This window comes from Somniosus microcephalus, chromosome 28 (genome assembly GCF_052327205.1).
Source record: "Somniosus microcephalus isolate GS21.2 chromosome 28, FLI_Smic_1.0, whole genome shotgun sequence".
In the NCBI taxonomy this organism is placed as follows: domain Eukaryota; kingdom Metazoa; phylum Chordata; class Chondrichthyes; order Squaliformes; family Somniosidae; genus Somniosus; species Somniosus microcephalus.
Window position 1 is genome coordinate 42,807,070 of NC_141014.1, and position 24,541 is coordinate 42,831,610.

At 53.8% G+C, this 24,541-nt stretch overlaps 1 protein-coding gene across 6 annotated transcripts in view; it reads left to right on the plus strand.

The window, feature by feature from the left end:
- The first annotated feature begins 3,814 nt into the window (after window positions 1–3,814).
- LOC147099685 (pleckstrin homology domain-containing family A member 7-like) overlaps window positions 3,815–24,541 on the plus strand; it is a 137,465-nt gene continuing 116,738 nt past the window's right edge. For 3 of the 6 annotated variants that reach the window (XM_085969050.1, XM_085969051.1, XM_085969054.1), the window contains exons 1-2: window positions 3,819–4,091; window positions 17,217–17,322. In XM_085969050.1, coding sequence (XP_085825176.1) covers window positions 4,087–4,091; window positions 17,217–17,322 — 111 coding nt within the window. In that variant the 5' untranslated portion in view covers window positions 3,819–4,086. Of the gene's footprint in view, window positions 4,092–17,216; window positions 17,323–24,541 lie in introns of all 6 variants that reach the window. The other 3 variants (XM_085969056.1, XM_085969055.1, XM_085969052.1) reach the window with 3 other exon arrangements.

Here is a 24,541-nt window from a genome sequence, read left to right on the forward strand (position 1 = left end):
AGAAATATATCCAATTCTCTCTTGAAAATATTTATTGAATTAGCCTTCACAGCCCTCTGTGGCAGGGAATTCCACAGGCTCACCACTCTTTGAGTGAAGAAATTCTTCCTCATCTCTGTTTTAAATGATTTGCCCGCTATTTTTAGACTGTGGCCCCTGGTTCTGTGCTCCCCTGCCATTGGAAACATTCTCTCTGAATTCAGCCTGTCCAGGCCTGCCATAATTTTATATGTTTCGATGAGATCCCCTCTCAATCTTCTAAACTCCAGTGAGTACAAGCCCAAACTATTCAATCTCTCCTCGTAGGTCATTCCCGCCATTCCAGGTATCAGCCTGGTGAATCGCCGCTGCACTCTTTCCATGGCAAGAACATCCTTCCGCAGATGGGGCGACCAAAACTGTACACAATACTCCAGATGCGGTCTCACCAGCACCTTGTACAGCTGTAGTAAGGTATCCCTATTCCTATACTCGAACCCCCTTGATATGAAGGCCAACATACCATTTGCCTTCTTAATCGCCTGTTGCACCTGCATGCTCTCCTTCAGTGACTGGTGCACAAGAACACCCAGGTCCCTCTGCACTTCCCCATCTCCCAATCTATTGCCATTTAGATAATAATCTACCCTCCTGTTTTTACCCCCAAAGTGGATAACCTCGCATTTATCCACATTATAGTGCATCTGCCACGTATCCGCCCATTCCCCCAACCTGTCCAAATCGCACTGTAGCCTCCTGACATCCTCATCAGAGCCCACCCCTCCTCCTAGTTTAGTGTCGTCAGCGAATTTGGAAATATTGCATCCAATTCCCTGATCCAGATCATTTATATATATTGTGAACAGCTGGGGTCCCAGGACAGATCCTTGCGGCACCCCGCTGGTCACTGCCTGCCACTCCGAAAACGAGCCGTTTATTCCAACTCTCTGTTTTCTATCCGCCAGCCAGTTCTCTATCCACGTTAATACTTTGCCCCCAATCCCATGAGCCTTAATTTTGCATGATAATCTTTTGTGTGGAACCTTATCGAAGGCTTTCTGGAAGTCAAGGTACACCACATCCACTGGCTCTCCCCCATCTATTTTACCAGTTACTTCCTCAAAAAATTCCAGCAGATTAGTCAAACACGATTTACCCTTTGTAAATCCATGTTGACTCTGTCCGATCCTTTCCCCATTTGTCAAGTGCTCCGCTATTTTATCCTTAATAATGGACTCTAGCATTTTGCCCACAACCGATGTAAGGCTTACTGGTCTATAATTCCCTGCTTTCTCTCTACCCCCCTTTTTAAATATTGGGGTAACATTAGCTACCCTCCAATCCACGGGTACTGTTCCCGAGTCAATGGAGTTCCGGAAGATGATCCTTAGAGCATCTGCTATCTCCAGGGCCACCTCCTTAAGTACCCTAGGATGTAGTTTATCAGGCCCCGGGGATTTGTCGGCCTTCAGTCCCCTCAACTTACCCAACACCATATCCCTAGAGATACTAATTTCTGTCAGCTCCTCCCTCTCATTAGTCCCTATGTTTGCCGATATTCCTGGGAGGTTATTTGTGTCCTCCTTTGTGAATACAGAACCAAAGTATGAGTTTAATTGGTCTGCCATTTCCTTATTCTCCATTATATATTCTCCCGAATCGGACTGCAAGGGACCGACTTGGGATTTTACCAGTCTTTTCCTCCTGATATACCGATAAAAGCTTTTGCAGTCTGTCTTTATGTTTGCTGCAAGTTTACTTTCGTATTCTATTTTCCCCTTCCTGATTAATCCCTTTGTCCTCTTTTGCTGTATCCTGTACTGCCCCCAATCTTCCGGTCTGGTGCTTTTTTTTGCCAGTTGATATGCCCTTTTTTTTGATTTTATGCTGTCCCTAATTTCCCTCGTTATCCACGGTTGAGCCACCTTTTTAGGTTTATTTTTATGCCAAACCGGTATAAACATGTTCTGGAATTCTTCCATTCTATCTTTGAATGCTTGCCATTGTCTATCCACTGTCAATCCCCCCAGAAACACCACCCAATCAATCTTACCCAATTCCCGTCTCATACCCTCGTAATTCCCTTTATTTAAGTTCTGGACCTTAGTCTCTGATTCAATTTCCTCACTCTCCATCTCGACTGAGAGCTCGATCATATTATGATCGCTCTGACCCAAGGGGCCTCGTACAAGAAGATAGAGGGAGCTTTACTCTGTATCTAACCCGTGCTGTTCCTGCCCAGGGAGTGTTTGATGGGACAGTGTAGAGGGAACTTTACTCTGTATCTAACCCGTGCTGTACCTGCCCAGGGAGTGTTTGATGGGACAGTGTAGAGGGAGCGTTATTCTGTATCTAACCCGTGCTGTACCTGCCCTGGGAGTGTTTGATGGGACAGTGTAGAGGGAGCTTTACTCTGTATCTAACCCGTGCTGTACCTGCCCTGGGAGTGTGTGATGGGACAGTGTAGAGGGAGCTTTACTCTGTATCTAACCCGTGCTGTACCTGCCCAGGGAGTGTTTGATGGGACAGTGTTGAGGGAGCGTTACTCTGTATCTAAACTGTCCTGTACCTGCCCTGGGACTGTTTGATGGGACAGTGTAGAGGGAGCGTTACTCTGTATCTAAACTGTCCTGTACCTGCCCAGGGAGTGTTTGATGGGACAGTGTAGAGGGAGCTTTACTCTGTATCTAACCCGTGCTGTACCTGCCCAGGGAGTGTTTGATGGGACAGTGTAGAGGGAGCGTTACTCTGTATCTAAACTGTCCTGTACCTGCCCTGGGAGTGTTTGATGGGACAGTGTAGAGGGAGCGTTACTCTGTATCTAACCCGTGCTGTACCTGCCCTGGGAGTGTTTGATGGGACAGTGTAGAGGGAGCTTTACTCTGTATCTAACCCGTGCTGTACCTGCCCTGGGAGTGTTTGATGGGACATTGTAGAGGGAGCTTTACTCTGTATCTAACCCGTGCTGTACCTGCCCTGGGAGTGTTTGATGGGACAGTGTAGAGGGAGCTTTACTCTGTATCTAACCCGTGCTGTACCTGCGCTGGGAGTGTTTGATGGGACAGTGTAGAGGGAGCTTTACTCTGTATCTAACCCGTGCTGTACCTGCCCTGGGAGTGTTTGATGGGACAGTGTAGAGGGAGCTTTACTCTGTATCTAACGCGTGCTGTACCTGCCCTGGGAGTGTTTGATGGGACAGTGTAGAGGGAGCTTTACTCTGTATCTAACCCGTGCTGTACCTGCCCTGGGAGTGTTTGATGGGACAGTGTAGAGGGAGCTTTACTCTGTATCTAACCCGTGCTGTACCTGCCCTGGGAGTGTTTGATGGGACAGTGTAGAGGGAGCTTTACTCTGTATCTAACCCGTGCTGTACCTGCCCTGGGAGTGTTTGATGGGACAGTGTAGAGGGAGCTTTACTCTGTATCTAACCCGTGCTGTACCTGCCCTGGGAATGTTTGATGGGACAGTGTCGAGGGAGCTTTACTCTGTATCTAACCCGTGCTGTACCTGCCCTGGGAGTGTTTGATGGGACAGTGTAGAGGGAGCTTTACTCTGTAATTCTGTGCTTGATGCAGACTCTGCCTGTAATATAATGTCTTCTGTTCCCAGTGGTAAAATTTCTCACCTTAATGAGCAGAACATTGACACAATGTGTGCTGAGAGCGGGCGTGCTGTCAGTTTCTCTTTGAGCTGAATTATGTGAACCAGGGGCTGGGCCTCCTTGGGGCTGAGAGAGTTAATGCATTGTGGGAGGCATTGGATAATTATAATATATTTCGCAGGCGGCTCTGGACTGGGTACGGTTGCCATGTGTCTGATTGTGAATTGCCAGCTCTGTCTGCTCCTGAAATAGTTATGCAGAGTAAATGAATGTGTAGGCGATTGGTGGGGAGCGGGAGCTGAGTGAATGACACAGGCTGTGCGGAGAGAGGCGGCAGTATCTCACAGCAGCTGGTCCCGGTCTTCAGGCAAGACTGGCTGTGTGAACGACAGCTCGGGGACAGGCAGCTGGAGCCCAGCGTGAGAGCGACGGTGCAGGACTCACGGTGACAGTGTGAGCGCAGCCACAGGGTAAGAGTGGAGCTGCTTTCTGTTGTTAGCCAGCTAATGAGGTGAGTTTTTCATCAGTGATTGATTGTGTGGGGGGTCCGTGTGTGTCTCGGATCCACTCACTCGAGTACAGGGGGAAACACACCCGAAACATTTCATTACCTGTAGTCGGGAGTGACCAGGCAGCAAGGGCTCAGTCCCACTTATCACAGTCATGTAGAGTCTGTTAGGACCCCCCCCCCCCCTTTAACGGGGTGCCGCTGGGGTGACTTTGTGTTTTATTGATTGGGATCCTAAATGTCAGTGTCACCGAGGCCAGGACATGGGGTGAAGTTAGATCCTCGGGAGAGGGTCATGCGTTCCCAGGGCATGTGCACCCCTCCCCTCCCAGCACTAAGGGCAGTGTTGGGTGTCAGTTCCAGTCCGATGTGTCACTGCTGGATTCCTGTGCCCAGAGTCTGATTTGCTTCTTCAAAATCCCTTTGTTTTTTGGGGGAGAACAATCAGTTGACTCCGATTATAAAACACTCGGACCCCGAGGTGAGGAGTGAGCGGGCAAGGACCCGGGGTGATCTTGTACCATTGGCAGGGCTTAGGACTAAGACTAACACAAAGTTACCCAGCGAGCAGCAGTAGAACCAACCTGACCCCTCACCCTGCAATGTCCTAGTTTTAAAAGCACTTTAACCTGGATTATAAATGGGACACCAGGACTTACCCCTCCCTCCCTCTCTCTCTCTCTCTCTCTCTCCCTCTGATTCTATTTCTTGGTGCAATTCTGTCTTTTTCTCTCTCTCATTGCCTCTCACTGTTTCTCTGCATCTCTCTGCCTCTTTCTTTGTTTCTCTGTCTTTGCCAGTTTCTAAGTCTCTATTTTTTTCCGTCAATCTATCAATCTGTCTCTATGCCTCCGTCTTTGCCTGTCTGACACTCCCTCTGTTTCTGTGTCTCACTCTGTCTCTCCCACTGCGTAAATGAGGTCAAGGGAGAATTGGATGTGTTCGCAGGAGACACGAAGGGAACTGAAGGATATGGGAAAAGGTGTGTGGGTGGGGTTGAGGGATATGGGGAGAAGGTGGGTAGGTGGGGTTGAGGGATATGGGGAGAAGGTAGGTAGGTGGGGTTGAGGGATATGGGGAGAAGGTGGGTAGGTGGGGTTGAGGGATATGGGGAGAAGGTGGGTAGGTGGGGTTGAGGGATATGGGGAGAAGGTGGGTAGGTGGGGTTGAGGGATATGGGGAGAAGGTGGGTAGGTGGGGTTGAGGGATATGGGAGAAGGTGGGTAGGTGGGGTTGAGGGATATGGGCAGAATGTGGGTAGGTGGGGTTGAGGGATATGGGGAGAAGGTGGGTAGGTGGGGTTGAGGGATATGGGAGAAGGTGGGTAGGTGGGGTTGGGTGATATGGGGAGAAGGTGGGTGGGGTTGGGCGATATGGGGAGAAGGTGGGTAGGTGGGGTTGAGGGATATGGGGAGAAGGTGGGTAGGTGGGGTTGAGGGATATGGGGAGAAGGTGGGTAGGTGGGGTTGAGGGATATGGGGAGAAGGTGGGTAGGTGGGGTTGAGGGATATGGGGAGAAGGTGGGTAGGTGGGGTTGAGGGATATGGGGAGAAGGTGGGTAGGTGGGGTTGAGGGATATGGGAGAAGGTGGGTAGGTGGGGTTGAGGGATATGGGGAGAAGGTGGGTAGGTGGGATTGAGGGATATGGGCAGAATGTGGGTAGGTGGGGTTGAGGGATATGGGGAGAAGGTGGGTAGGTGGGGTTGAGGGATATGGGAGAAGGTGGGTAGGTGGGGTTGGGCGATATGGGGAGAAGGTGGGTGGGGTTGGGCGATATGGGGAGAAGGTGGGTAGGTGGGGTTGGGGATATGGGGAGAAGGTGGGTAGGTGGGGTTGGGCGATATGGGGAGAAGGTGGGTGGGTAGGGTTGGGGGATATGGGGAGAAGGTGGGTAGGTGGGGTTGGGGATATGGGGAGAAGGTGGGTAGGTGGGGTTGGGGATATGGGGAGAAGGTGGGTAGGTATGGTTGGGCGATATGGGGAGAAGGTGGGTAGGTGGGGTTGAGGGATATGCGGAGAAGGTGGGTAGGTGGGGTTGGGGTTATGGGGAGAAGGTGGGTGGGGTTGGGCGATATGGGGAGAAGGTGGGTAGGTGGGGTTGAGGGATATGGGAGAAGGTGGGTAGGTGGGGTTGGGCGATATGCGGAGAAGGTGGGTGGGGTTGGGCGATATGGGGAGAAGGTGGGTGGGGTTGAGGGATATGGGGAGAAGGTGGGTAGGTGGGGTTGGGCGATATGGGGAGAAGGTGGGTGGGGTAGGGCGATATGCGGAGAAGGTGGGGTAGTGCTAGTGGGTAGCCAGATGTTCTTGTTCTTAAAAATTCTGCTGTTATTGAAAATGTTTGGAGGAGATTTATTTACTTATTGATTATTTGGTTTTGGTAAAGAGTTTTTCCTGTAAAGTTGGGAGGAGATTAAATAGGGGGCAGGTGGGTAGAGTCCATGAGAGGGGATAGTGTAGAGGGGCTGTGGGAGGAGATTAAATGGGGTGGGGGTAGAGGCCATTACTTGTTCTAAATTCTCTGATACAGAACTGAGATGTTATTGACAATTTGGTGCCGGGATATAAATCTACAAATGTTCAATACAGAGCATGTTATGTGGAGGCAGTCTCATTGAGGGACTGAGATGAATTCACAGACATTGGGCACTAGTTGTTTCTCATCATCAGAAGCCTGAGATGAGATTATTCTAGATGCAATCGCCCGTGCACTCGTTATATTTATATATAGATACAGGGCGTGGGGTTATTTTAACCTCTTGCTGTGTCAAATCCCGTTGTACTGTATATTTCTGGAAACAGGTGTCCTGTCAACTCTGAGGGCTGGACTGCTCCATCCAGTGATGAGTGACAACTCCCCAGGGAGCAGATTCCTACAGCCCAATCATCTCCATCTCACTGAGCAGTGCCATTAACACATCGAGCCCAGCTCAGGATTAGAGATCCCAGCACAGGCTTGATGATCCCAGCACAGGCTTGGAGATCCCAGCACAGGCTTGGAGATCCCAGCACAGGATTAGAGATCCCAGCACAGGCTTGGAGATCCCAGCACCGGCTTGAAGATCCCAGCACAGGATTTGAGATCCGTGCACAGGCTTGGAGACCCCAGCACAGGATTAGAAATCCCAGCACAGGCTTGAAGATCCCAGCACAGGATTAGAGATCCCAGCAGAGGCTTGGAGAATCCCAGCACAGGCTTGGAGATCCCAGCACAGGATTAGAGATCCCAGCACAGGATTAGAGATCCCAGCACAGGATTTTAGAGATCCCAGCACAGGCTTGGAGATCCCAGCACAGGCTTGGAGATCCCAGCACAGGATTGGAGAGTCCAGCACAGGATTAGAGATCCCAGCACAGGATTTTAGAGATCCTAGCACAGGCTTGGAGATCCCAGCACAGGATTAGAGATCCCAGCACAGGATTAGAGATCCCAGCACAGGATTTTAGAGATCCTACCACAGGCTTGGAGATCCCAGCACAGGTTGGAGATCCCAGCACAGGATTGGAGAGTCCAGCACAGGATTGAGGATCCCAGCACAGGCTTGGAGATCCCAGCACAGGATTAGAGATCCCAGCACAGGTTTGGGGATCCCAGCAGAGCAGCCACTTCCCTGAACTTGAGGAGAGCTGTAAATGGCCACTACACTCTACACTCAGAGGGGATCCTCCCCCCCACAACCAGGGACAGTCCAGTTCTCGCCTTTCCTTGTGGGATATTTTTGAACAACAGGAGCATCCTTCAGATAATACAGCTCTCATCCAGAGAGAGAGACTGCACGGCAGTGGGCGCACAGTCCTCGTGAGGGCTGGGCTGCTGGCAGCAGCAATCTGGGTATCAGGAAACAAACTTCTGATGAAAAGTTGATGAAATTGGGCTTGTGGGTTTTTTTTGGAAAAGAGGAGACTTTGAGTAGATCACCAAAGTTCTCCAGATTCTGCAGGCAAACCTGATCTGGGGGAATTGGTTCCCATAATGAAGAGGGCAAATCCCAGGGGACACCGGTTAAACAGGAGGAAGTTAGGGGTGAGAAGGGAACTCAGAAAAACTTTTATCCAGAGGGGTATCGCATTGTGGAATGTTACCAGGGAAGGACATTGTGAATGGGGTCAAAGGGGAGAGGTTTGTGGAGCTGGTAGGAGTTGAGGGATATGGGGAGAAGGTGGGTAGGTGGGATTGAGGGATATGGGGAGAAGGTGGGTAGGTGGGATTGAGAGATATGGGGAGAAGGTGGGTAGGTGGGATTGAGAGATATGGGGAGAAGGTGGGTAGGTGGGGTTGAGGGATATGGGGAGAAGATGGGTAGGTGGGATTGAGGGATATGTGGAGAAGGTGGGTAGGTGGGATTGAGGGATATGGGGAGAAGGTGGGTAGGTGGGGTTGAGGGATATGGGGAGAAGATGGGTAGGTGGGATTGAGGGATATGGGGAGAAGGTGGGTAGGTGGGGTTGAGGGATATGTGGAGAAGGTGGGTAGGTGGGGTTGAGGGATATGGGGAGAAGGTGGGTAGGTGGGATTGAGGGATATGGGGAGAAGGTGGGTAGGTGGGATTGAGAGATATGGGGAGAAGGTGGGTAGGTGGGATTGAGAGATATGGGGAGAAGGTGGGTAGGTGGGATTGAGAGATATGGGGAGAAGGTGGGTAGGTGGGATTGAGGGATATGGGGAGAAGGTGGGTAGGTGGGATTGAGAGATATGGGGAGAAGGTGGGTAGGTGGGATTGAGAGATATGGGGAGAAGGTGGGTAGGTGGGATTGAGAGATATGGGGAGAAGGTGGGTAGGTGGGGTTGAGGGATATGGGGAGAAGATGGGTAGGTGGGATTGAGAGATATGGGGAGAAGGTGGGTAGGTGGGATTGAGGGATATGTGGAGAAGGTGGGTAGGTGGGATTGAGAGATATGGGGAGAAGATGGGTAGGTGGGATTGAGAGTTAGGGTGATGGGGATAATGTCTGAAAACGGGACAGGCTTTTTATATTTGGGTTCCTAAAATTTCTTGGGGTAGATTTTTGCCCTCAGCGCCTGGGGATAAACTGATGGGAGGATCCCAGAGCCCATCTGATCTTCATTCCATTGAAGACCAAATCTGCTCCCACCTGACCATCTGGCCCTCCCACCTGACCATCTGGCCCCTCCCACCTGACCATCTGGCCCCTCCCACCTGACCATCTAGCCCCTCCCTCCTGACCATCTAGCCCCTCCCTCCTGACCATCTGGCCCCTCCCACCTGACCATCTGGCCCCTCCCACCTGACCATCTAGCCCCTCCCTCCTGACCACCTAGCCCCTCCCTCCTGACCATCTGATCCCTCCCACCTGACCACCTAGCCCCTCCCTCCTGACCATCTGGTCCCTCCCACCTGACCACCTGGCCCCTCCCACCTGACCATCTAGCCCCTCCCTCCTGACCATCTGGCCCCTCCCACCTGACCATCTGGCCCCTCCCACCTGACCATCTGGCCCCTCCCTCCTGACCATCTAGCCGCTCCCTCCTGACCATCTAGCCCCTCCCACCTGACCATCTAGCCCCTCCCACCTGGCCCCTCCCACCTGACCATCTGGCCCCTCCCACCTGACCATCTAGCCCCTCCCCCTGACCATCTGGTCCCTCCCACCTGACCATCTGGCCCCTCCCACCTGACCATCTGGCCCCTCCCTCCTGACCATCTGGCCCCTCCCTCCTGACCATCTGGCCCCTCCCTCCTGACCGTCTGGCCCCTCCCTCCTGACCATCTGGCCCCTCCCACCTGACCGTCTGGCCCCTCCCTCCTGACCATCTGGCCCCGCCCTCCTGACCATCTAGCCCCTCCCTCCTGACCTAATGGCCCCTCCCACCTGACCATCTGGCCCCTCCCTCCTGACCATCTGGCCCCTCCCTCCTGACCATCTGGTCCCGCCCTCCTGACCATCTAGCCCCTCCCTCCTGACCATCCAGCCCCTCCCACCTGACCACCTAGCCCCTCCCTCCTGACCATCTAGCCCCTCCTGACCACCTAGCCCCTCCCTCCTGACCATCTAGCCCCTCCCTCTTGACCATCTAGCCCCTCCCTCCTGACCTAATGGCCAAGACCTGTTGGTCAGTGACTGGTTTGAGGCAGCTGGGAGCAGGCATGTTGTAACCAGAGGATCCCATGTGTCCCGTCCCAGAGCTGAGGCGGCAACACTCGGAGCCTCAGCAGACCAAGCACTCCTCCAGAGAGAGGGCAACTCTTCGACCATGGGGATTGGGTTTAATCACAGCTCCCAGAGCAGGGTGGATGGGCTGGGGATTCTGGCCTCGTATCACACCAGGAGAAGAGGAGGCATTGTGTGCGGAGGCTGAGTTACGTCTTGTTGGCTGTGGGAGGGAGATCTCCCATCTTTTTCCATCTCCACCTCCATCTCCATCTCTCTCTCCATCTCTCTCCATCTCCCCTTCTCCCTCCATCTTAACCTCTCTCCATCAATGCTGGCCGAGCTCCCTTTATTGTGTCCTGGGTTGGCAGTGACACTGGAATGAATGCTGAATAGCTGGTGGGAAGAGTGAGACAGGGAGTGCTCTGTGATCCGGGCTGATTGAATACAAGGGCTGTCTCCAGGGTTAGGCTAATTGCTATCAGCTATTAACACTTTCATTGACGGATTTTGTCCATTTCCCATTTAAACCTTTGGCACTAAGAGTGATGTGAGGCCTCACTGCGCCCCATTGTGAACACTCCCAGATTGTGCAGCCCGCCTTCTAGCAGCTCTCGCCTTGAATCCCGTCCAGAGAGGGTAAAAGTCTCCCCTCGCTCTCGCCCTTTCATGCTGGAAGGGGCGGTGCGATGAGTTAGAACATTGTCCCCTCACCCCTGCCATATGGGTTTGATTCTGGGCCAGATCGAGGGTTAAAGGGAACTGAGTGACGCAGTGTGTTCAAGAATGTCATCCTTCCATCTCTGGGATACAAGTTTGATTCAAAGTCAAGAACAGACCAAAGTTTGTCTCTAACAACAGTTGAAGGCACAGGGTACAGTGTTAAAGGCACATCCATTCACCAGGCGACACAAGCGGAACGCAGAGGTTTAAGTGTGCTCTGGGTGTGAGTGTGAATGAGGGGACGGCTCCCCACTGCTCTACCTTATCTCAGCTGATAGCCCATTAGATTAAAGGCCGAGTGTACGGTGCGCAGTGAAGCTGCCAATGTTCCTGAGTCTGGGGCCAGCTGCTTTGTTACTGACCCTGTGAAGGACAGATCCTTGGCTCAGGGCTAAAAAACCACAGCAATTCCGAGCTGGCAGCAAACAGCACGAAGTCAGTGCCTCGCGAGACACTAAATGTCAGCAGGTGTTAGAGGAGCAACGAGATAAACAAGGAGATAAGTGATGTGTTCAGGATAGAGGCTGGGCACAAGGAGCCTTCCAGCACCGTCTGATACCCTGACACCGTCTGGTACACTATCTAGTACACCGGCACCGTCTGATACACTGTCTGGTACACCGGCACCGTCTGATACACTGTCTGATACCCCGACTCCGTCTGGTACACCGTCACCGTCTGATACACCGTCTGATACACTGTCCGATACCCCGCCACTGTCTGATACACCGGCACCATTTGATACATCGTCTGATACACTGTCTGGCACCCTGGCACCGTCTGATACACTGTCTGATACACCCTCACTGTCTGGTACACCGTCACCGTCTGATACACTGTCTGGTACACTGGCACCATCTGATACACCGTCTGATGCACCGTCACCGTCTGAAACACTGTCTGGTACACCGGCACCATCTGATACACCGTCACCATCTGAAACACTGTCTGGTACACCGTCACCGTCTGATACACTGTCTGGTACACTGGCACCATCTGATACACTGTCTGGTACACTGGCACCATCTGAAACACTGTCTGGTACACCGGCACCATCTGATACACCGTCACCATCTGAAACACTGTCTGATACACCGTCACCATCTGAAACACTGTCTGGTACACCGTCACCGTCTGATACACTGTCTGGTACACTGGCACCATCTGATACACCGTCTGATGCACCGTCACCGTCTGAAACACTGTCTGGTACACCGGCACCATCTGATACACCGTCACCATCTGAAACACTGTCTGGTACACCGGCACCATCTGAAACACTGTCTGATGCACCGGCACCATCTGAAACACTGTCTGGTACACCGGCACCATCTGATACACTGTCTGGTACACCGGCACCATCTGATACACCCTCACTGTCCGGTACACCGTCACCGACTGATATACCATCTGATACCCCGGCATCGTCTAATACCGCGGTGATGTCTGCCACTGTCTCACTGAGTCTGTTCCTGTCTGGGATGTGTCTGTGATTCTCAGACCCTGGTCTCAGTGTCTCGAGACCCAGCCACTGGGCTCGCACAGTCCTGACTCGACCCTCTGATTTGTGCGTCTCCCCATGGCAATGTTCTCGTGCCCCGTTCCCTGACCCTGCCTGACCCCATCCAGTGTTGAAGAGAACGGGACTCGATACTGCTTCTGCTTTCATTTAATCGAGCCTCTGAAGGTTGGTCCCTCACTAGCCTCAAACGCAATCAGCCGAGGCTCCAGGACCTCATCCAAAATGTTCCACAGTACAGAGCGGTCTCTGTGGAGAAGGTCGCACCAGATGCAAGGGGTGCAAAGATCAACGGGTCCCGTGTTGCAGGGTGATTGTATTCCCATAATCTCCCCTCAAGTCACCACACGCCCCCTGCACCTTGCTAAAATAGTCACTCTTCCTACATGAGCTGAGCACAAGGCTGTTCTACTGTGGGAGCATCACCCGCCAGTCGGATCTTGCTTTCGATTGATCCCGTGCCCCCACCCCGCCACCATCCCAGTCAAATAAGGTGCAGACCCTCACCGACTAGGGTCACGTGAAGAATGGCCACTCAGTGCTGGGGGGGAGGGGGAGGAAATGGGGGGTAAAAGAAAAGGAACAGAATTAAAAAGGAAAGAATGGAGGAAGGAAGGGATAAAAACAGCAAAAACAGCTGGGTAGAAAAGGGGAAAGGAAGGAAGAACTGAAAACAAAGTGAAGATAAACGAGCTAAGGAGGTGCGGGGAGTGGGTGCGGGGAGTGGTGGGAGCGGGGAGTGGTGGGCGCGGGGAGTGGTGGGCGCGGGGAGTGGTGGGCGCGGGGAGTGGTTGGCGCGGGGAGTGGTGGGCGCGGGGAGTGGTGGGCGCGGGGAGTGGTGGGCGCGGGGAGTGGTGGGCGCGGGGTGTGGTGGGCACGGGGTGTGGTGGGCGCGGGGTGTGGTGGGCGTGGGGTGTGTTTGGCGCGGGGAGTGTGTGCGGGGTGTGGTGGGTGCGGAGAGTGGTGGGTGCAGAGAGTGGGCGCGGGGAGTGGTGGGCGCGGGGAGTGGGTGCGGGGTGTGGTGGGCGCGGGGTGTGGTGGGCGCGGGGTGTGGTGGGCGTGGGGAGTGGTGGGCGTGGGGTGTGGTGGGCGCGGGGAGTGGTGGGCGCGGGGAGTGGTGGGCGTGGGGAGTGGTGGGCGCGGGGTGTGGTGGGCGCGGGGAGTGGTGGGCGCGGGGAGTGGTGTGAGACAGAGCGGAGAGTTGCTGGCACAGATCAAGTGCAGAATGGCCGTTTGTTCTGTTTCACACACCCAAGTTCGTTGATCTGAAGTATTTGTGAGGTTGGTGTCTGATTATTATACACAGTAACCCCCCTCACCAAGTAACTTCACCCTGAATTTCCATAACATCTGAAATAATCAGATACCGCTGTAATCCAGCGATAAACTCACCCACTCCCCCCACCCCTCCCCCACCATGATATTCTGGTGCCTCACCCCTCAGCTGTAACACTTCGATCCGGTCAATCTGTGCCATGCCTGCCAGGTTCAATCTGCAGCACTTTCACACCGAGATGAGCAAAGGCTGGAGGTTTCTGCAGCGATCAGGTAAGACACGGCAATCGAGGGATTAGACACAAGTACAAGAACTGGGGGTAGGGAATGTACTCCCCCCACAGCCCGTCCTTCACCCACCTCCTAGTGTCACTGTGGCTCAGTGGGTAGTGCACTCACATCTGAGTCAAAAGGTTGTGGGTTCAAGTCCCACTCTAGAGACTCGAGCACAAAAATCTAGGAAATCTGAGGGAGCGCCTCACTGTCGGAGGGCCAGTACTGAGGGAGCGCCGCACTGTCGGAGGGGCAGTACTGAGGGAGCGCCGCACTGTCGGAGGGGCAGTACTGAGGGAGCGCCGCACTGTCGGAGGGGCAGTACTGAGGGAGCGCCGCACTGTCGGAGGGGCAGTACTGAGGGAGCGCCGCACTGTCGGAGGGTCAGTACTGAGGGAGCGCCGCACTGTCGGAGGGGCAGTACTGAGGGAGCGCTGCACTGTCGGAGGGTTAATACTGAGGGAGCGCTGCACTGTCGGAGGGGCAGTACTGAGGGAGCACCGCACTGTCGGAGGGTCAGTACTGAGGGAGCGCCGCACTGTCGGAGGGGCAGTACTGAGGGAGCGCCGCACTGTCGGAGGGGCAGTACTGAGGGAGCGCCGCACTGTCGGAGGGTCAGTACTGAGGGAGCGCCGCACTGTCGGAGGGGCAGTACTGAGGGAGCGCTGCACTGTCGGAGGGTTAATACTGAGGGAGCGCTGCACTGTCGGAGGGGCAGTACTGAGGGAGCACCGCACTGTCGGAGGGGCAGTACTGAGGGAGTGCCGCACTGTCGGAGGGGCAGTACTGAGGGAGCGCCGCACTGTCGGAGGGGCAGTACTGAGGGAGCGCCGTCTTTCGGATGAGACGTTAAATCGAGGCCCCATCCACCTCTCAGGCGGGTGTAAAAGAATTCTCCCCGGTGTCCTGTGGCCAAGATTTATCCCTCAACCAAAATCACTGAAAGAAATGATATGGTTTTTATCACATTGCTGCTCGTGAGGTCTTGCTGTGCGCAAATTGGCTGCTGCATTTCCTACATTACAACAGTGACTACACCTCAAAAGTACCTCATTGGCTGTAAAGCGCTTTGGGACATCCTGAGGTTGTGAAAGGCGCTATAGAAATGCAAGTCATCTTTCTTTTTTCCACCCTCACATCCCTGTGCTCTGGAACTCTCTCCCTAAACTTCTTGGTGTTGTCGCATCTCTCCCCAGTTCCGAACGCCTCCTTAAATCCCTCCTCCCCCTCCCCCTCCCCCGCTCAGTGTCCGGTTTCTCTCAGAATCACCTTGGATTGTTCCATTGTGTTGAAGGAGTCCCATTTTCGATCCCCAGAGTGAGCAAATATCAGGCCCATTCCTGCTGCAGGGGACTGCGATCAGTCAGCCCTAGAACTCACCACACAGACCCACGCCCTGTAACCCGGACTTGGCAGTGGTGAGGGGGACGTTTGTGGGTCTGGTCAGGAGGGGTGACGACTGACTCCCCAGCCCACACTTGGAGGATGGGTGTGTTATAAATTCTCACCGCGCTGAAAGAGTTAACACTCGCTGCCCAAGTTCGACCTGGTGCACTGCGCCCCCGGGGAGCGTGGATTGAATTTCCTGCCCGTGCAGAACTCTGCCCCCTGGGGGGAGCATGGACTGTGAGAGGGGACCCTACGGGGAGGGGTTTGTGAAGGGGTGGTTGTACAAGGGTGTTTGTGGGGGGTGGGGGTTGTTCGGGGGGGTTGGAGTGGGGGGAAAGCCCAGTACCAGAGATGTGGCAGCAGCTCATTCTGTTTTTCCGTTCACTGTTTGGGCGGATTAAACAGATCGAGACTCCAGTTGGTTCCATCCATCATTCCCACTGGGAAATTAGATTTGAGATAATCTGATTTCTTGGAAAAAAAGATTTATTTTCCTTTTGGATCGCATCTATGATTCTATTTTGCATTTAGCTGGGATTTGTGTTGAACACGAGAGAGAGACAAAGAGAGAGTGCTGTGACTCTGCAGTGATCGGGTACTGTACCTTTAATTAACCCTCTGCAGTGATCAGGTACTGTACCTTTAATTAACCCTCTGCAGTGATCAGGTACTGTACCTTTAATTAACCCTCTGCAGTGATCAGGTACTGTACCTTTAATTAACCCTCTGCAGTGATCAGGTACTGTACCTTTAATTAACCCTCTGCAGTGATCAGGTACTGTGCCTTTAATTAACCCTCTGCAGTGATCAGGTACTGTACCTTTAATTAACCCTCTGCAGTGATCAGGTACTGTACCTTTAATTAACCCTCTGCAGTGATCAGGTACTGTACCTTTAATTAACCCTCTGCAGTGATCAGGTACTGTACCTTTAATTAACCCTCTACAGTGATCAGGTACTGTACCTTTAATTAACCCTCTGCAGTGATCAGGTACTGTACCTTTAATTAACCCTCTGCAGTGATCAGGTACTGTGCCTTTAATTAACCCTCTGCAGTGATCAGGTACTGTACCTTTAATTAACCCTCTGCAGTGATCAGGTACTGTACCTTTAATTAACCCTCTGCAGTGATCAGGTACTGTACCTTTAATTAACACACTGCAGTGATCAGGTACTGTACCTTTAATTAACACACTGCAGTGATCGGGTACTGTACCTTTAATTAACCCTCTGCAGTGATCGGGTACTGTACCTTTAATTAACCCTCTGCAGTGATCAGGTACTGTACCTTTAATTAACCCTCTGCAGTGATCGGGTACTGTACCTTTAATTAACCCTCTGCAGTGATCGGGTACTGTACCTTTAATTAACCCTCTGCAGTGATCAGGTACTGTACCTTTAATTAACCCTCTGCAGTGATCGGGTACTGTACCTTTAATTAACCCTCTGCAGTGATCGGGTACTGTACCTTTAATGAACCCTCTGCAGTGATCAGGTACTGTACCTTTAATTAACACACTGCAGTGATCAGGTACTGTACCTTTAATGAACCCTCTGCAGTGATCAGGTACTGTACCTTTAATTAACCCTCTGCAGTGATCAGGTACTGTACCTTTAATTAACCCTCTGCAGTGAGCAAACACACAGACACTCCGCTCTGTAGAACTGTATTTCAGTGAGAGTCAGTACCATGAGGGCAGGGGAGAAATTTGGGAAAGGGGAGATTAGAGAACAGTTTGGGTATTTTATACTTTGCCGAGTGAGCATGAGGTCAGGCAAGCTGGGAATGTGCTGTCTCACTGACAGTTGTGGATCAGATCTCTGCCTCTGTTTTTCAGGCTGATTGTCGTGATGTCGGAGGTAATGGAGAGGCCTCGCAGTGGACTGAGCCAAACGTCCAGCATCATCACCGTCTCCTCCATCAACACCGTATTGGGCTCAAAGGTTAGCAAGCAGGCACTCTGAAATCTGTGGAGTCTCCCACTCCCCCCTCCCCCGGTCCCCCCTCCCCCCTCCCCCTGGTCCCCCCTCCCCCCGGTCTCCCCTCCCCCCCCCGGTCTCCCCTCCCCCCGGTCTCCCCTCCCCCCCGGTCTCCTCCCCCCCCGGTCTCCCCTCCCCCCAGTCTCCCCTCCCCCCAGTCTCCCCTCCCCCCGGTCTCCCCTCCCCCAGTCTCCCCTCCCCCCAGTCTCCCCTCCCCCCCAGTCTCCCCTCCCCCCGGTCTCCCCTCCCCCAGTCTCCCCTCCCCCAGACTCCCCTCCCCCCGGTCTCCCCTCCCCCCAGGCTCCCCTCCCCCCGGTCTCCCCTCCCCCCGGTCTCCCCTCCCCCCGGTCTCCCCTCCCCCCAGTCTCCCCTCCCCCTAGGCTCCCCTCCCCCTAGGCTCCCCTCCCCCCGGTCTCCCCTCCCCCCGGTCTCCCCTCCCCCAGTCTCCCCTCCCCCCGGTCTCCCCTCCCCCCCGGTCTCCTCTCCCCCGGTCTCCCCTCCCCCCCGGTCTCCCCTCCCCCCGGTCTCCCCTCCCCCAGTCTCCCCCTCCCCCAGACTCCCCTCCCCCCGGTCTCCCCCTCCCCCCGGTCTCCCCTCCCCCCCCCGGTCTCCCCTCCCCCCCCCCGGTCTCCCCTCCCCCCCCCGGTCTCCCCTCCCCCCGGTCTCCCCACCCCCAGTCTCCCCTCCCCCAGACTCCCCTCCCCCCGGCCTCCCCTCCCCCCGGTCTCCCCTCCCCTCGGTCTCCCCTCCCCCGGTCTCCCCTCCCCCCGGTCTCCTCTCCCCCCAGGCTCCCCTCCCCCCGGTCTCCCCTCCCCCCCGGTCTCCCCTCCCCCCCCCGGTCTCCCCTCCCCCCGGCCTCCCCTCCCCCCGGTCTCCTCTCCCCCTAGGCTCCCCTCCCCCCGGTCTCCCCTCCCCCCGGTCTCCCCTCCCCCCCCGGTCTCCCCTCCCCCCCCCGGTCTCCCCTCCCCCCGGTCTCCCCTCCCCCAGTCTCCCCTCCCCCAGACTCCCCTCCCCCCGGTCTCCCCTCCCCCCGGTCTCCCCTCCCCTCGGTCTCCCCTCCCCCCGGTCTCCCCTCCCCCTCGGTCTCCCCTCCCCCGGTCTCCCCTCCCCCCCGGTCTCCTCTCCCCCCGGGCTCCCCTCCCCCCGGTCTCCCCTCCCCCCGGTCTCCCCTCCCCCCCCCTGGTCTCCCCTCCCCCCGGTCTCCCCTCCCCCAGTCTCCCCTCCCCCAGTCTCCCCTCCCCCAGACTCCCCTCCCCCCGGTCTCCCCTCCCCCCGGTCTCCCCTCCCCTCGGTCTCCCCTCCCCCCGGTCTCTCCTCCCCTCGGTCTCCCCTCCCCCGGTCTCCCCTCCCCCCGGTCTCCTCTCCCCCCAGGCTCCCCTCCCCCCGGTCTCCCCTCCCCCCGGTCTCCTCTCCCCCCAGGCTCCCCTCCCCCCGGTCTCCCCTCCCCCCGGTCTCCCCTCCCCCCCCCCCCGGTCTCCCCTCCCCCCGGTCTCCTCTCCCCCGGTCTCCCCTCCCCCGGTCCCCCCCTCCCCCGGTCTCCCCTCCCCCCGGTCTCCCCTCCCCCCAGGCTCCCCTCCCCCCGGTCTCCCCTCCCCCCGGTCTCCCCTCCCCCCCCCCGGTCTCCCCTCCCCCCGGTCTCCTCTCCCCCGGTCTCCCCTCCCCCGGTCTCCCCTCCCCCAGTCTCCCCTCCCCCAGACTCCCCTTCGCCCGGTTATCTCTCTCCTATTCTTTCCAGCTTTGGTGGAATCCTGACTGTGGGACTGAGCCATTCCCCTGGTGCCCTGCATTGTAACAGGAGGAGAACATAAGAACATAAGAATTAGGAGCAGAAGTCGGCCACATGGCCCCTCGAGCCTGCTCCGCCATTCAATAAGATCATGGCTGATCTTCGACCTCAACTCCACTTTCCCACCCGATTCCCAGATCCATTAATTCCCTTAGAGTCCAAAAATCTATCGATCTCAGCCTGGAATATACTCAAAGACTCAGCATTCACAGCCCTCTGGGGCAGAGAATTCCAAAGATTCACAACCCTCTGAGTGAAGAAATTCCTCCTCATCTCAGTCTTAAATGCCTGACCCCTTATCCTGAGACTATGCCCCCTAGTTCTAGACACTCCAACCGGGGGGAAACAACCTCTCAGCATCTACCCTGTCAATCCCCCTCAGAATCTTGTATGTTTCAATGAGTTCACCTCTCATTCTTCTAAACTCCAGAGAGTATCGGCCCATTCTACACAATCTCTCCTCATAGGACAGCCCTCTCATCACAGGAATCAATCCAGTGAACCTTTGTTGCACCGCCTCCAAGGCAAGTATATCCTTCCTCAGATAAGGAGACCAGAACTGTGCACAGTGCTCCAGGTGTGGTCTCTGTATAATTGTAGCAAGGCTTCCTTACTCTTATACTCCAGCCCCCTTGCAATAAAGGCCAACATGCCATTTGCCTTCCTTATTGCTTGCTGTACCTGCATGCTAGCTTTCTGTGTTTCTTGCACGAGGACACCCAAATCTCTCTGAACACCGACATTTGAAACTTTCTCACCATTTAAAAAATATTGCGCCCCTCGAGCCCGTTCCGCCATTCTATTCGATCATGGCTAATCTTGTATCTCAACTCCATTTACCCCCCTTTGCAGCATGTCCCTTACCCACCAAAAATCTATCCAGCTCACTCTTCAATTTTAATTTGACCCCCAGCCTCGACAGCCTTTTGGGGAGAGAGTTCCAGATTTCCACTGCCCTTTGTGTGAAGAAGTGCTTCCTGACATCACCCCTGAACGGCCTGACTCTAATTTTAAGGTTACGCCCCCTTGTTCTGGACTCCCCCCACCAGAGGAAAGAGTTTCTCTCCATCTACCCGATCAACTCCTTTAATCATCTTAAGGACCTCGATCAGATCACCCCTTAATCTTCTATAATCAAGGGAATACAAGCCCAGTCTGTGTAACCTGTCCTCATAATTTAACCCTTTTAGAAACATAGAAACATAGAAGATAGGAGCAGGAGTAGGCCATTCGGCCCCTCGAGCCTGCTCCGCCATTCAATGCGATCATGGCTGATCATCCAAACTCAGTACCCTGTCCCTGCTTTCTCCCCATATCCCTTGATCCCTTTAGCCTTAAGAAATATATCCAACTCCTTCTTGAATATATTTAATGAATTGGCCTCAACTGCCTTCTGTGGTAGAGAATTCCACAGGTTCACCACTCTCTGGGTGAAGAAATTTCTCCTCATCTCAGTCCTAAATGGCTTACCCCTTATCCTTACAATGTGACCCCTGGTTCTGGACTCCCCGACCATCGGGAACATCCTTCCTGTCTGTCTAGTCCTGTTAGAATTTTATAAGTTTCAATGAGAACCCCTCTCATTCTTCTAAACCCTAGCGAATATAAGCCTAATCGACCCAATCTCTCCTCATACATCATTCCTGCCATCCCAGTTATCAGTCTGGTGAATCTTCGCTGCACTCCTTCCATGACAAGAACATCCTTCCTCAGATAAGGCGACCAAAACTGCACACAATACTCAAGGTGCGGTCTCACTGAGGCCCTGTACAACTGCAGCAAGACATCCTTTCTCCTGTACTCGAATCCTCTCGCTATGAAGGCCAACATACCATTTGCCTTCTTAACCGCCTGCTGCACCTGCATGCTTACCTTCAGCAACTGGTGTACAATGACACCCAGGTCTCGTTGCACTTCCCCTTTTCCCAATCTATTGCCATTCAGATAATAATCTGTCTTCCTGTTTTTGCCACCTAAGTGGATAACCTTGCATTTATCCACATTATACTGCATCTGCCATGCATCTGCCCAATCACCCAACCTGTCCAAATTATACTGGAGTTTCTCTGCATCCTCCTCATAGCACACACGACCACCCAGCTTTGTGTCGTCTGCAAATTTGGAGATATTACATCTAGTTCCCTCATCTAGATCATTAATATATATTGTGAATAGCTGGGGTCCTCGCACCGATCCCTGCGGTACCTGCCACTGTCTGCCACTCGGAAAAAGACCCGTTTATTCCAACTCTTTGCTTCCTGTCTGCCAACCAGTTCTCTATCCAAGTCAGTACCTTACCCCCAATCCCATGTGCTTTAACTTTACACGCTAATCTCTTATGCGGGACCTTATCGAAAGCCTTCTGAAAGTCCAAATACACCACATCCACTGGTTCTCCCTTATCTATTCTACCAGTTACATCCTCAAAAAATTCCAGTAGATTAGTCAAGCACGATTTACCTTTTGTAAATCCATGTTGACTTTGTCCGATCCTGTCCGACTTTAGCCCCGGTATCATTCTGGTGAATCTGTGCTGCTCCCCCTCCAAGGACAATAGGGCAGAAATTCGGTATCGCCCCGTTTGGGGTGCGATTATCGGCCGGGTGCAAAGTTTAGCGCCTGACATTAATTATCGCCTCCGACTGCAAACTTGGCTTCTATCGCCCCTGGAGGTGATTGGAGCGCTAAATCAGACGCTGCACACCTGTCTTAAGGCGCTAACGCCGAGGAGCGAGGCGCTACCTCAGAGCGCTGGCGAAGCTCATGTGATGTCAGTCAGCAATGGAACACAGACACACTGGCGCCGGCCAGTTCTTAAAGGGGAGGGTCGATCTTGCTCTCCATCCACATCCTGCTCATTGCAGCCTTGAATCTCGGCCTGGAGAGACCTGTACATCAAATCTGCTGGAAAGAACAATGGAGGCCCAGGGAAAGAACTCAGAGTGCAGCCCCCACAGTCTCTTCTAAATCGATGCAAGGAAGATCAAATTAAAAAAAACCTGCAAAGTGCTGCTCAGTACCCAAAACTCCTCAACACAGCTTTGAATATTTCCTGCAGTCTCTCTCAGGATGCGTGGTGAAAAAATTTCGCCCAAAAAAAGGGCAGGAAGCGGTCGCCTTTAAATAGCGCTCCCCCAGTCCCTTCCCGACTGCAAAACACTCCCCTCAACCTGTCGTTGCTAGCGGCAGGCAGTAAAACAGGGGGCGCCACTCAATATCCGGTCCGGGGCGCTACCGGGGCTTTGCACGCTCGACTGACGTCACAATCTGCCGGCGCCGCAAAATGTCTAGTCAATTTTGTGAGCGGCGCAAACATCGCCGCGCCCGGGCGCTAGTTGCTTTGCGCCCCATTAGCGCCCTCTTAAGGCGCTAACGGGAGGCGCAAACCAACCGAATTTTTCCCCCAATATATCCTTCCTGAGGAGCGGTGCCCAGAACTGAACCCAGTTACTCCAGATGGGGTCTAACCAGAGCTCTGTACAATGAACATAACTTCTACCTCTTTGTATTCCAGCCCCCTCAAGATAAAGGCCAACATTCCATGAGCCTTTTTAATTATATTTTGTACCTTTCCACTAGTGATTTCTGTACTTGAAATCCTAAATCTCTCAGCTCCTCCAGTTCCCAGCTTCTCGCCATTTAGAAAATACACTGATCGATCTTTCTTGGGTCCAAAGTGGATGACCTCACACTTTCCCACACTGAACTCCATCTGTCACAGTTTTGCCCACTCACAGAATCTATCAATGTCCCTTTGTAACTTTCTGCTCCCATCGACACTACTTACTGAGCCTCCTAACTTAGTGTCGTCAGCAAACTTGAATATATGGCTCTCTATTCCTTCAAGTATGTCATTGATAAATATGGTAAAAAGCTGAGGCCCCAGTACAGGGGGACATCACTAGTCACAGTCGGCCTATCAGCGTATTTTTTTAAATTTGCTTGTGGGAATGTGGGCGTCGCTGGCAAGGCCAGCATTTATTGCCCATCCCTAATTGCCTTTGAGAAGGTGGTGGTGAGCCACCTTCTTGAACCGCTGCAGTCCGTGTGGTGAAGGTACTCCCACAGTGCTGTTAGGGAGGGAGTTCCAGGATTTTGACCCAGCGACGATGAAGGAACGGCCGATATATTTCCAGTTCAGGATGGTGTGTGACTTGGAGGGGAACTTGGAGGTGGTGGTGTTCCCATGCGCCTGCTGCCCTTGTCCTTCTAGGTGGTAGAGGTCGTGGGTTTGGGAGGTGCTGCCGAAGAAGCCTTGGTGAGTTGCTGCAGTGCATCTTGTAGATGGTACACACTGCAGCCACGGTACGCCGGTGGTGGAGGGAGTGAATGTTTAAGGTGGTGGATGGGGTGCCAATCAAGCGGGCTGCTTTGTCCTGGATGGTGTCGAGCTTCTTGAGTGTTGTTGGAGCTGCACTCATCCAGGCAAGTGGAGAGTATTCCATCACACTCCCTACTTGTGCCTTGTAGATGGTGGAAAGGCTTTGGGGAGTCAGGAGGTGAGACACTCGCCGCAGAATACCCAGCCTCTGACCTGCTCTTGTTGCCGCAGTATTTATGTGGCTGGTCCAGTTAAGTTTCTGGTCAATGGTAACCCCCAGGATATTGATGGTGGGGGATTCGGTGATGGTAATGCCGTTGAATGTCAAGAGGAGGTGGTTAGACTCTCGCTTTTTGGAGATAGTCATCGCCCGGCACTTGTGTGATGCAAATGTTACCTGCCACTTATCAGCCCAAGCCTGAACGTCGTCCAGGTCTTGTTGCATGCGGGCATGGACTGCTTCATTATCTGAGGAGTTGTGAATGGCGCGGAACACTGTGCAGTCATCAGCAAACATCCCCATTTCTTACCTTATGTTGGAGGGAAGGTCATTGATGAAGCAGCTGAAGATGGTTGGGCCTAGGAGACTGCCCTGAGGAACTCCTGCAGCGATGTCCTGGGGCTGTGATGATTGACCACCAACCACCACAACCATCTTCCTTTGTGCTAGGTATGACTCCAGCCAGTGGAGAGTTTTCCCCTCGATTCTCATTGACTTCAGTTTTACTAGGGCTCCTTGATGCCACACTCGGTCAAATGCTGCCTTGATGTCAAGGTCAGTCACTCTCACCTCATTCAGGAATTCAGCTCCTTTGTCCATGTTTGGACCAAGGCTGTAATGAAGTCAGGAGCCAAGTGGTCCTGGCAGAACCCAAACTGGGCATCCGTGAGCAAGTTATTGGTGAGTAAGTGCCGCTTAATAGCAGTGTCGATGACGCCTTCCATCACTTTGCTGATGATTGAGAGTAGACTGATGGGGCGGTAATTGGCTGGGTTGGATTTGTCCTGCTTTTTGTGGACAGGACATACCTGAGCAGTTTTCCACATTGTCGGATAGATGCCAGTGTTGTGGCTGT